The sequence below is a fragment of the Juglans regia genome, chromosome 7 (assembly GCF_001411555.2).
Source record: "Juglans regia cultivar Chandler chromosome 7, Walnut 2.0, whole genome shotgun sequence".
In the NCBI taxonomy this organism is placed as follows: Eukaryota; Viridiplantae; Streptophyta; class Magnoliopsida; order Fagales; family Juglandaceae; genus Juglans; species Juglans regia.
The window spans coordinates 50,351,707-50,364,026 of NC_049907.1; the positions used below are offsets into that span (position 1 = coordinate 50,351,707).

Below are 12,320 nucleotides of genomic sequence, written 5' to 3' on the forward strand. Positions count from 1 at the left end.
TATAACAAAGGAAGTGGAAAAAAAATACCCAATTGATCAAGAAGTTACAATTTCTCGTATTCGTCAATTGTCTATATTCAAAACATTATTCAAAGTTATCTCTACATGAAGGAAAAAATTATGTTAACAATATTAAAAGTCGACATGAAAATATATGATATTTCAAAATGAGTCTTACCACTTTCAATCTTGTAAATTTTGGTATCTTCCATTAAGTCTTGAGAGTCATAATTAATGGATGAAGCTTTCAACCAATTTTAAGTGCAGATAAGAGCTTTGACTATTTTTTGGGCTAAACAACTTCAAAATGAATCTAACGTATGACCCTCAATGTTGAATGCCAACTTATAAGCAACAGTAAATACGGGAATAGCTAATACATCCCGTGCTATATTGGCAAGGATCGGATATTTATTTGAGTTCACATTTCACCACATTAAAATATTAAAGTCGAGTGTCAATCCTTCAAGGCTTCCCATGAAAATACTTATCAAATTATGATTTGGACTCTACAACACCTTATGATGCTTGATATTGGTGATACCTACTATAGAGATCATCCGCATCATCATAAGAAGTGTTGATTTGGGTCTCACCAGCACTTGATTGACCCCTACTTGAATGCTACTTATACAACCGCTCAATGATTTCCCTTAGTCGTGCAACAAGTTGGATGCTAGCTCGGGATCAAGAAAATCCATAAACCAAAACTCACAAACTTTCAACTTGAAGTGCAGGTCAAGTATAGTTGCAATGAACAAGATTTTGTTCACATTCTCAAAATCCCCACAATATTTGTTATATTTCAATAGTATCCTTTCTAACATGGTTGCCAACTTCTTATCAACACTTTTATAAAATTTGTTCATATGACTATATAATATAGCAATTTCTTTAATAAACAAATTTAAAGTTACATAAATCGATCTTGAAATCCATAAAGTGACATCATAGAAAATTTTAAAAATTGACTGTCTTCATCTCTTGCATCAGGTCAAATGCTACATGATACTTTAGAGTGACACTCAACATCAGATATATGGAGTTTCACCTAGTAGAATCAAAAGTGTTACGTTCCATTCGTTTCACTTTGAGTCAAGTCAATTGGGTTTGGAGTTTCGGGTCTGGTCAGGTTGATGAGCTAAACGTGCAGCGGCTCTTGTGAAATATAGAGAATTATCTTAGATCTCGTTTATTTTTATAAAATTTTTCATCTCATCTCATCTTATATAATCATTACACCTTTATCAAATTTTCACATAAAATAAAATAAAATAATTTAATTTTTTCAAATCTCAAAATAAAAATAATATTAAAAAATATATTTTAATAATATTTTATTTATTTTTAATTTTTATTTTAACTCGTATCATCTTATCTGTAAAAATATACGGAAATTTAGTTTTATAATATTTCTTAATGACCCTATCACCCAACCATATTTCGTAACTTTATTATCTAGAATTAGAAATATCAGGCTCTTCACTTCATCGTCCCACACAGTTAGATCTCCTACCCCAACCATACGTCATTAATATATCTCCTAAACTGCCGAACCATCAACCCACGCCTAACTCTGCAATAAATTGTTCTAATATTTTTAGATCCTTCCCCCATTTCTGGGATCTGATTCGAGTTTCCTGTAGGTTACCTTGCTTCTTTGCTCCTGCATTTTTTATTGCAGTCGTTGGCCAATCCAAGAATTTTCGTCGCTTGCGGTATTTGTGAAGTGGGTCATCTCTCCTTTGCTCTCAAAGATGAAGGTCACTGTCGTTTCACGGAGTGGTAGAGAAGTTATCAAGGGTGGCCTTGAGCTCAGCGATTCAGTACGATTCTGTTCTCTTTCTCTTGTTCGTTATCTTTGTAATTCCTAAACTAGTGTGGGTTGATGTTCTTCTGTATTTGATATATACTTCCGGTTCTGGGTCCCAAGAAATCGAAGACACTCAATTCATCTGGGTCAGAAGGTGGTGTTGGGTCCAATTTAATTGGAAGATTGATTTTTTTAAAACTTTCTTTAAATATCGTGTTTATGTTCCTTCCACCATCGTTTTAACGTTTTTAGATGGAGCCCAGGGGATGCAGTTTGTGATATATATGCCATGGTGTTAATTTGCAGGCTACGGTAGCAGATCTGCAGGAGGCGATTCATCAGCGAAGTAAGTGCTGGATGTGGTTCCCTTAATTGTTACGTTTTTTATGCAGATTCTTAGCCTGAACAGCCAACTTCGCTTTGTTGGTCAGTTAATCAATGTTTAACAAATTAGTTTAGCTTCGGTTGTTTTTGGGAGGCAATAGGATTACTTTCTGCTAGTGAGTCTCAGTAGTTAGTACTGATTTCAATTCTTATAAAAATTACCATAAGTTCCATAAATGGCTGTGAAATTGAACCACTGGTTTGCCATGGATCCCCTTTGATTGACCTTGTATTCAGAAAAGTGTGAAGGGCATCTGTTCTAGTTGCTCTAATGTTGGCCGTTTAATGTTCTTCCTTTCTTTAAATCGTCTTATTGAAGAGTTAAGCGAGACCCTTCCTTCTGCTCAAAGTTAATATTTGAACTTGGTTGTTTACACCTCATTGGCACAACCTTTCCCAGTGACAACTTGTTTATTTGGATTTTCTTTGGAGGATAAAAACTCTTATTTGTATTTGTCTTGAAAATAGTTCTTCCCACGTGTAGCATATTGTTCAATTATTGTTTATCCAAAAAATCAGAGTTTTCAGGAAGTTTGTGCATGCCCTTCTTAATTCAATTCAGTTATTTGTGGTTTTTCAGTGAAACTACTATTTGTATTTGGTGTGAATTTATTCATACAGAAAAGAAATTTTTATACTTCATATTGCAATTTGTTTCCTCCTCTCTCTCCCCCTTGGTGTATATAATCTTTCTATCAAGAAAAATGTACTTTATAAGCTACTTTTAAAAGAAATCCTACTTTTAAGTTCATTGCATCACAATATTTATATGCAAAATCGGCTTTAGACTTCATGCTCAGTTATTGTTTCTGGACTCCTGGTGTCTGAACATGGCCTTTCCTAGCTCACCATGTTAGGTTTGTTCACTAGTGCTCAGTTATTACTTCCAATGTTTAGATTGTACTTTTATACTTCGTTTCATTTGGAGGACCTCTGCCCCCGAAAAGAGAAGAATGAGTGCATGTCTAAGTGTTGAGAGCTTTGCATGTCAAGTGATATCATTAACTCAATTTGCCTCTCTTACATCAACAGCCAGAAAGTTCTACCCTTCGAGACAGAGGTTAACCCTCCTCCTCCCTCCAGGATCAAAGGAGCGGCCTGTTGTTCTTAGCTACAAGAAAAGTCTGAAGGACTATTGTGATGGAAACTTGGACCAGTTGACTGTAGTATTCAAGGACTTGGGCCCTCAAGTTTCCTATCGTACACTTTTCTTCTGGGAATATGTGGGTCCTTTGGTCCTTTATCCCATCTTTTACTACTTCCCTGTCTACTTGTACTTTGGCTATAAAGGGGAGCGCGTCATCCACCCAGTTCAGACGTATGCTTTATACTACTGGTGTTTCCACTACTTCAAACGAATTATGGAAACATTTTTTGTGCATCGGTTCAGCCATGCTACCTCACCGCTCTCCAATGTGTTTCGTAACTGTGCATATTATTGGTCCTTTGGCTCTTATATTGCTTACTATGTGAACCACCCACTTTATAGCCCTGTTAGTGACCTCCAAGTGAAGATTGGGTTTGGATTTGGATTGCTTTGCCAAATCTTGAATTTCTATTGCCATATCTTGCTGAGGAATCTTCGCAGCCCTGCTGGGAATGGAGGTTATCAGATTCCACGTGGTTTTCTGTTCAACATTGTGACATGTGCAAATTACACAACAGAGATTTATCAGTGGTTGGGTTTCAACATTGCAACGCAGACAGTTGCAGGTTACAGTTTTCTTATTGTTGCTGCTCTTATCATGACCAATTGGGCCCTTGCAAAGCACCGCCGTCTAAAGAAGGTAACTTTTTTTTTTTTTGTTGAACAAGTAAACTTTTACTTCTTTTTGGTGTATAACTGCCTGCATTCCTCATAGACTATTGGGGCCCCTTTTCTGATGATATCTCCACCTAAATTTACTCCTATCTAGATTGGGTTTCAGATGGATTTGGGTGAGATATTTGAGAAAGGCACCAGATTGATTTCAGCTGGGTGTTTATCACACATATCTAATGTCACATGAAATTACGGTAGTGTAGTATGTGCATTTAGATACCTATGTCTATACATATAGATACCTATGCGCATTTATCACACATATTTATGTGTTGTTCTTTTCTCGGGGGTGTGGCAATTGGGTTGTATTAAGTGAGTAGGAGAGAGAGAGAGAGAGAGAGAGAGAGAGAGGAAAAAAAAAAGAAAAAGAAGAAGAGGCAAGCCTAGTTTCTTCTACAATGATTGAAGCAATGTTGAGGGGTACAGAACCAAAATTTGTTCATTTTTGGTTTTCTCAAGTTTGAGGGGAATGACCTCAACCTGTTCCTCAGTGTCCTTATGCTTTCAAATACCTTGATCTGTATTCTTTCAATGTCATTTGTTTTCATAATTTCACATTATCAAAAACAAGAAACTTTTGACACGTAAAACAAAGTTCTTATTTTGATCATTCAAAAAAAAAAAAATTTTATAAGAATTGCTGATATCTTCTCTGTTTTATCAAATTTACTCTTACCTTTGGAACCTTTTCATATGCAGCTATTTGATGGCAAAGATGGAAGACCCAGGTATCCACGGAGATGGGTAATACTACCCCCATTCCTGTAAAAGTGACTGGTCATATTGCCTCTTGTTGCTCTCTTTGGTGCCCAAATTATATTCAGCAGCAGGAATTCAAGATTGGAAGAGCTTCATTCTTATCAGACATGAACTTCAAGACATCTATTTAGACAACTTAGCCCCTTTCATTTGAACTACCCGAGGTCCCGATGATAATCCCAATTTATCTTTTTCTTGTTCCCTGTCTCCTGTCAGTTTGTCATAGTATTTGAACCCTGCTGGTTTAACTTTTTATTGGATTAGCCTCGTGAGTATTTGTTTCCCTATTTCGTTGGTTTTCTCTTTCTGGCCCCTAGAACTGAAGAAGTATTAAATTATGGCTTTTTGCGCAAGGCAATGAATGCCTTGGGATATCGAAGATGAACTATTTGCAAGATCTGGCTTATGAATGAACATTTGTAGTAATAGCTCAAAGAATGAGTTGGGATGATTAGTTGAATTTTGTCCAAACTATTTCAGCGTTTGCTGTTAGAATAGGCCATTGAGTAATGGCTGCTAATAATTTTAACATCACAATACAAACATGTGCTGCATATCTGAAGATTCTCAACTGCTAATTCTATTTTTATGGAATAATGTTATATATAATTATGAGTTGTGTTGTACATTTTTTTTCCTTTTGAAAAAAAGTGAGTGTCATTATTAAAAAAGTAATTTTTTTCATACGAGTCTACGTAGTACTAGCACACTCTATGACTTTTATAGAGTAGACTGCCATTTTCTAACATAGTGAGTCAGTGACCAACCTACCTCTCTGCGGAACAAACAAAGAGCTGAGGTAGATACAAAGGATAGATGCTAAGCAAGCCAAGGTGGGTTCCAGCTTTTAACTACAACCATCTGCAGAGCAAGAAGTTCACAAAAACAAACATGGAATTCGATACACTTCTTACCCCCAACCTCTGAGGTGATTCTCTTCTTTACACTATGAATGCCGTGTACGCTTTACATTATATAAGAGAGAATAATAGAGTTTTGGATAGTGAATGGAGATGAGACGAAATAAAAATTAAAAGTTAAAAGTTAAAATTTGAATAAAATATTGTTAGAATATATTTTTTTAATATAATTTTTATTTTTAGATTTAAAAAAAATTAAATTATTTATTATATATTGTTTGAAAGTTTGAAAAAGTTATGATGACTTTTGAATGAGATAGCATGAGCTCGTTATCCAAACAAGCAAGTAGACGCAGGGTGGTGAACAACTCTTCTTGGTTGGTTGGAAGGAAGGAGATGTGTCCCAGAACAGAGCATACTTTCATTCTGAAGGAAATATATTACATTGGATTATAGTAGAAAAGCATAATGTTGGCAAACCTTAAAAAAAAAAAAAAAAAAAAAAAAGGCAAATGAGTTGTGAGAGATAATGACTGCGTAATAGCTAATCGGTTCTAGACCACTTTACTTTAATTTCCATTCGAACTAAAAGTAACTGAATTGGTTGGATTAGAAATGCGAGTTCCATAACAGGATACAGTAGACATGCATCTATATTTAATCAATTAATTTAAATTTTGTTAACCATAAGTCAGGTGTGTTAAAATACAACTTATTGTGAGATTTATTATAACTTAAAAAATATCAAAATATTTTAACATAGTTGGTATGAACAGTTTCCATATCTGCAATATATATTATATTGGATGCATAAAAAAATAAGAATTATAAATAAATTCTCTCATTCAACTTCAACTCTAAAACTGGAAAAGAAGCAAATAATAATTATAACAAAAAAAATCTGATAATAGAAAAAAAAAGGGAAAGTTTTACAAAAATAGAGAAAATAGGAGTATTAAATGAAGGGTGGGTCTACGCCCACCGTTGAGAGCTCTTACTGGGGCTTCTGTTAATATATTTTTTATTTTTTTATTTTTTTTGCTTTCTTTTATATGATTTTTTAATATTTTAAAATATTTTTAAAAAATTATAATATTATTAAAAAATACTTATTTAATTACAAAATAAAAATTTAAAAAAAAAATACCAGCGGTAAGCATAGCTTTTTCCTCAAGTGAAAGACAAGAAAATCGGAATCAGGAGAAGGCAGCAGCCATAAAAATGAAGTACCAATATAGATTTATATATATATATATATATAAATGTAAGTTCCAGCGAGGCAGCCAGCCCAGCCCAACGGACGCGTTCTCTCTCTCTCTCTCTCTCTCTCTCTCTCTCCTCCAGTCCAGTTTAAATCCCGACTGTACGCACCACAAATCTGACGGTCTAAATTTCGTCACTTGCCGCTTATATTGCCAGTTTCCAAATTGGCCCTCTCAGAAAGAGTTACCGGTTCTCCCAGTCTCTTTCTCTCTCTCATACGTATAGGCTGATTGTGGTGGCTCTCTCTATCTAGCTCGCCCTTGTTCTCTGTCACATCGCGAGAGGTCCATTCCCCTATCTCTTTCTCATCGACCCGTTTTGTTATTTCAATTTCCTTTGATCGGTCTCTTTCTTTTCTCGAATTTTTTAATTTTACTGAGTTGCTCGATTTCGTTTCTCTGCCGCGATTGGATTATTTTCCTCCTTAACAACAATGCACACAATGTCAATCACTTCCTGCGTGCCTTTGTTTAGATCCAACACATTGAATCTTAAACTGTTAAAAATCAAAGTTAAGTGCAAAAACCAAAGCACCGCATAAAAAACAATCAGTAACATCCACACTAATGAAAAGGATGAAAGGAAAATGGAATTGTGAATTTCTTGGAGCGACAAAATTCAATCTCTCAAGAAATATGACGAGGGAAGAACCGTAGAGGTTATCTTAAAACAATGAAAATTGTACCTGGTTACGAGGGGAAAATGCGGTATCCTTAGTAGATCTTTGTCTACTTAATTCTTTTTATTGTCTTGTTGTATATTTTTGCGGTTGGTGTAATTCTTTAGCTTTAATTTGGAGTGCTTCATTCATTTTCTTCTTGTTTTGGAAAAAAATGATGATTGTCAGGAGGTGGGGTTATGTCTATGGGGAAATCATCATTGCCTTGATATCTTTATCTGCGAGTTTGATATTTTTCCGTCATTATTTGATAGCTGTTGGGGAAATTCTTCAAAGAATTGTAATAGTTTGTCAGTGTCCTGCTTTGTTTAATACTATGATGTCCAATCTATGACAACAAATTGGTAGAATTATTTCCCACCCCCCTTTCTTTTCTTTCCTATCAAATTACCTGAGCAGAGTTTTGTTCTTCAATCATCGTGTCAGTGGTGTCTCTTTTACCTATATATAAAACATTCTATGTTGTAAAGAGGGGAAATTCCATCATAGGTTTCTTATTGTGCTTTTTTTGTTTCCTGATCGATTGTAGCTTGTCCAGCAGGTAGTAGAAGATGGCAGATGCGGAGGACATTCAGCCACTCGTGTGCGACAATGGGACTGGAATGGTTAAGGTATTAATTGAGTACTCTGTGTTGTGGATTTTGCTATATTTCTTAATATACATACCTGTTATTGACTGCTTAGTTGAGTTACTTTTCAATTGTTGTGGAATCTTAGAGAACTGACTGTGATATTACGTTTTAGGCTGGATTTGCTGGAGATGATGCTCCACGAGCTGTGTTCCCTAGCATTGTAGGTCGTCCTCGTCACACTGGTGTGATGGTTGGAATGGGCCAGAAAGATGCATATGTTGGTGATGAAGCTCAATCCAAGCGTGGCATTTTGACACTTAAATACCCAATTGAGCATGGTATTGTGAGCAACTGGGATGACATGGAAAAGATTTGGCATCACACCTTCTACAATGAGCTTCGTGTTGCACCTGAAGAGCATCCAGTTCTCCTAACTGAGGCTCCTCTTAACCCGAAAGCCAATCGTGAGAAGATGACACAAATAATGTTTGAGACCTTTAACACTCCTGCTATGTATGTAGCTATCCAAGCTGTTCTTTCCTTGTATGCAAGTGGCCGTACAACTGGTATGCAGTCTCATCACCATTTAGTAATGGATCTAACTTATCAAAAAAAGTAATGGATCTAATTGGAATACCTCATTGAGACTAACGTGGAGTCTTTTAAACCAAAACTCCATGTGTTATGCTATCCTTATTGCATCTAAACATTAAAAAACAAAAAATGTTGCAAACGGTTTCCACTGTTCCATTGTTCATTGTAACAGTCGGTATTAGTGAAACCTGAATCTTGACAATGCTGTCTCGCCATGTCTCACCAGGCTAGGGGCCAGGTAGTGTTACCAAGGCTTTTGGCTCTTTTGTTCTAAAACTAATAGTTTCTCTGTCCCTACCTCTAAAATGGCAATGCGGGAGTCAGAAAGTAATATGCCACAACTCTATTTTCTTCTTTCTTGATGGATTTTGCCTTTATCTTGCAGGTATTGTGCTAGACTCTGGTGATGGTGTCAGCCATACGGTCCCCATTTACGAGGGGTATGCCCTACCCCATGCCATCCTTCGTCTGGACCTGGCAGGCCGAGACCTCACAGATAATTTGATGAAAATCCTCACTGAGCGTGGATATTCTTTCACCACCACAGCAGAGCGCGAAATTGTGAGGGACATGAAGGAAAAGCTTGCTTATATCGCACTTGATTATGAACAGGAGCTAGAGACTTCCAAGAGCAGCTCTTCAGTTGAGAAGAGCTATGAGTTACCTGATGGGCAGGTCATCACTATTGGTGCTGAGCGTTTCCGATGCCCTGAGGTTCTGTTCCAACCATCAATGATTGGGATGGAAGCAGCGGGTATCCACGAGACCACATATAACTCCATCATGAAGTGTGATGTTGATATCCGGAAGGACCTGTATGGTAACATTGTCCTCTCGGGTGGTTCAACCATGTTCCCGGGCATTGCTGATAGAATGAGCAAGGAAATCTCTGCACTAGCCCCAAGCAGTATGAAAATCAAGGTTGTGGCTCCACCTGAGAGGAAGTATAGTGTCTGGATTGGAGGATCCATTTTGGCATCGCTCAGCACCTTCCAGCAGGTATGCATTCACATATGTATTTTAACCTGGTTAGTTGTTATACATACATACATACATACATACGTACGTACGTACGTACTATATATATATATATTGTTGACTACTGATGGGAGGATGTTGCTCATCCCTCGAGTGCAGATGTGGATTTCAAAAGCAGAGTATGATGAGTCCGGGCCATCAATTGTGCATAGGAAATGCTTCTAAAATGTTTGAGAATAGTACCTTTGAAGAAACAAAATTACTGCTGCGTTTCTCAGAAAGAACTTTCACTCTTGCTATGTTATCCTTTGATGTAATTTCTTATGTTGGGAGTGGTGACTTTTTGAGAAGGCCAGAGGAGTTGGTTTAAAATATTGGTCCATTTATTTCACAAATATATATTTTGAGAAGCTTTTGTCATTTGACACTTTCCATTTTTCCATTTCATATTATTACTGCTATTTGGGTTGCGCTTGTTGAAGTTTTACGTACTTTCAAAATTGTCTTCAAAATTTCGATTACTTATGCTTGAAATTTTAATTTTGAATTGGGAATCTGTCGGATAATTCATTTTTCCCCCAAATATTGAAAGACATTCTTTTTTTCTTGAAGAGAAATTTGGCAACATTTTCGTTATTCTAACGTGTACATGTTCTCGCCAAGAATAAAAAGACTAACTCCTAAAAGAGCTGCTGATTAGAAGTAGGAAGAGAGGGCTCTTCGACTGGCCGACATTCATCCGAGTTCTCTCATTCATCTGCTAACAGCAGAGGTGCTATAGTCTGATCTTCATTGCAACAAAGTGGATGATCTTCTATTGTATATCCATCTCCAATACATGGCCGGGACTCTGAATCATTTTCCCGCTTTGTCAGCACCGAGTTGATATATTGTAGAGTATCTTTTGCTCTACTAGTCCCTTCCTTGATTGAGAAACTTTTGCTTGAGGTCAGAAACCCAATTTCGTGATGTTGATGATCATTATAGTTAGAATTACATCTCCCATACGTTTTAAAAGATGAGTCTTCCAAGGTTGCATCTCCTGAAGAGGACCCGTGACCGACGCTCCCAAACCGTTCAATCCTATGCGTTAGCTTGAAAGCTCTAGCCCTCTCTTCCTTGTGCAATGTTTCGCTTTCAAGAAGCTTCAATACCTTATCAGTTAAGTTTTTTACACTCCAGCCCCAGTTGAATCTGCATGTTAAAAGGGAGGGAAAAGTGAAACGAAGAGGCGAAGTATTGGATCATAAATGGTAAAGGAATACAGAGATTTTATTTATGTAATGCCAACCCTCTCTCGTCCACGTATTGAAAACTTGCCATCTCCTTAATAACATCTTTATCGCGTTGAAACTCCTTGGCAACACTCAGAGGTCCATGGGTTAGAAGGTATTCCAATAGAATTAGAGCATTATAAGAAACTCGCCAATGCTTTCTATCAAATTTCAAGAACCTGAATACGCAACAAAAGAGAATAACATCTTACAACGCCATAGTTCAGGTAAACAATAACAAGAGCGTCAATCAACCGTGACAAATAATAAATTAGAGAGACCTCTTGTGAAGAATCTCCGTAATTCTCCAAAAGTCATCAACTTCGAAGGCAGCAATGGATATTACTCTCATGGTACGTGTGTCCGGTGGCCATGCATTTACAATTGTCGCTTCTTCCGTCATTCTATTGGTTCTCATTCCCCATGAACCCATATCAAAAACAAGTCTTAGAGTCCCGTATAAATAAATATATGAAGAACAGCTTCAAGATGGAGTAATCTATCAAAAAACGATAAACTTAAAAGACCAAAAAGAAACTTACAGTTCTGCAGGTGTAACGTAGGAAAGCGCCAACCGGGCAGTTTTTATCTTCTCTGTAAGGAATAAGGAAGCTTGTCTCTTGAATTCATGGAAAAAACTACTGTTCATGTTGCTGTTGTTCCTCGTTCAGTGGGAAAATTCGTCAAGCTTCCGTTTCTCTTCATTTTCCTTTTCCTCTCTTTGTTTTTTGTTTTTTATAGGCTATTCAACAATTAAGCTTCAGAGTTAAGGGAATTATGAAGATAAAAAAGCTCACGGCAGGTTCTTTTGGAAGCTTTATCAACTACGTAAGAAGTGCAACCACTCCATCAGTCCATTGTATTGTTTACTGCAACAAATGACAACTGTTGGCTATGAATTGGAATTACACGATGGAAAAGATAGTGACCATTGACATGGGAACTCCTAAGTGAAGTTGGTTTGTCCACTCTCCAAATAAAAACCTTTTCTTTTTACAAAGCACCGAGTTCCAAAACACAAGTTTTGATCGAATTACTGCAATTCTGAACATAAAGGTTGAGCCATGATGCAACCCCATATATGTGCTAGAAAGAATAAGTTAGATAAGGTCGACTTTATACGTTCACAACATATCCAATCACCAGGCGCAATATCATTGCGGAGCCAAGCCAGTTTCCAACAATAAAAGAATAACTTCCGCTCTGCATGCTAAAAGTATTGTTCCCAAACCAAACATGCAAAGACATTGTTATGCACAAAAGTAACTGGCGTTCATCTGTTAGGACCACAGGCTTGGGCTGCCTACTAACATGTATTCTAC

General features: G+C 36.8%; 3 protein-coding genes across 6 annotated transcripts; 2 read left to right on the forward strand and 1 right to left on the reverse strand.

Annotated features, from left to right (window-relative positions):
* The first annotated feature begins 1,456 nt into the window (after window positions 1-1,456).
* Window positions 1,457-5,252, forward strand: LOC108986368 (very-long-chain enoyl-CoA reductase-like). The gene is made up of 4 exons (XM_018958977.2): window positions 1,457-1,826; window positions 2,120-2,159; window positions 3,230-3,984; window positions 4,719-5,252. The coding sequence occupies exons 1-4, from the start codon at window positions 1,758-1,760 to the stop codon at window positions 4,785-4,787; spliced, it is 933 nt and encodes a 310-aa protein (XP_018814522.1). The 5' UTR covers window positions 1,457-1,757; the 3' UTR covers window positions 4,788-5,252.
* A 1,671-nt stretch (window positions 5,253-6,923) lies between these two features.
* LOC108986355 (actin-97) lies at window positions 6,924-10,198 on the forward strand. Of its 4 annotated transcripts, none has more exons than XM_018958941.2 (5): window positions 6,924-7,185; window positions 8,122-8,191; window positions 8,325-8,718; window positions 9,132-9,745; window positions 9,884-10,198. In XM_018958941.2, exons 2-5 carry the CDS (start codon window positions 8,132-8,134, stop codon window positions 9,947-9,949), a joined length of 1,134 nt encoding a protein of 377 aa, XP_018814486.1. In that variant the 5' UTR covers window positions 6,924-7,185; window positions 8,122-8,131; the 3' UTR covers window positions 9,950-10,198. The 4 variants fall into 4 exon arrangements, with proteins under 4 accessions (XP_018814486.1, XP_018814487.1, XP_018814489.1 ...); XM_018958942.2 differs by having other exon boundaries at window positions 7,071-7,185; window positions 8,110-8,191; XM_018958944.2 differs by having other exon boundaries at window positions 7,176-7,244.
* Window positions 10,199-10,291: 93 nt separating this feature from the next.
* Window positions 10,292-12,260, reverse strand: LOC108986357 (epsin-2-like). The gene is made up of 4 exons (XM_018958946.2): window positions 11,541-12,260; window positions 11,280-11,402; window positions 11,016-11,177; window positions 10,292-10,918 (listed from the first exon to the last, which is right to left on the reverse strand). Exons 1-4 carry the CDS (start codon window positions 11,645-11,647, stop codon window positions 10,474-10,476), a joined length of 837 nt encoding a protein of 278 aa, XP_018814491.1. The 5' UTR covers window positions 11,648-12,260; the 3' UTR covers window positions 10,292-10,473.
* Between the last annotated feature and the right edge of the window lie 60 nt (window positions 12,261-12,320).

Excerpts from the sequence above, each read along its gene's own strand:
- LOC108986368 (XM_018958977.2), top strand. The coding sequence starts at position 1,758 with ATGAAGGTCACTGTCGTTTCACGGAGTGGTAGAGAAGTTATCAAGGGT. Across the intron at positions 1,827-2,119 it reads GCCTTGAGCTCAGCGATTCA|GCTACGGTAGCAGATCTGCA; the intron begins GTACGATTCTGT and ends GTTAATTTGCAG. Across the intron at positions 2,160-3,229 it reads GGAGGCGATTCATCAGCGAA|CCAGAAAGTTCTACCCTTCG; the intron begins GTAAGTGCTGGA and ends TTACATCAACAG.
- LOC108986357 (XM_018958946.2), bottom strand. The coding sequence starts at position 11,647 with ATGAACAGTAGTTTTTTCCATGAATTCAAGAGACAAGCTTCCTTATTC. Across the intron at positions 11,403-11,540 it reads TACGTTACACCTGCAGAACT|AATGACGGAAGAAGCGACAA; the intron begins GTAAGTTTCTTT and ends GAGAACCAATAG. Across the intron at positions 10,919-11,015 it reads CAATACGTGGACGAGAGAGG|ATTCAACTGGGGCTGGAGTG; the intron begins GTTGGCATTACA and ends TTTAACATGCAG.
- LOC108986355 (XM_018958941.2), top strand. The coding sequence starts at position 8,132 with ATGGCAGATGCGGAGGACATTCAGCCACTCGTGTGCGACAATGGGACT. Across the intron at positions 8,192-8,324 it reads ATGGGACTGGAATGGTTAAG|GCTGGATTTGCTGGAGATGA; the intron begins GTATTAATTGAG and ends ATTACGTTTTAG. Across the intron at positions 8,719-9,131 it reads TGCAAGTGGCCGTACAACTG|GTATTGTGCTAGACTCTGGT; the intron begins GTATGCAGTCTC and ends TTTATCTTGCAG.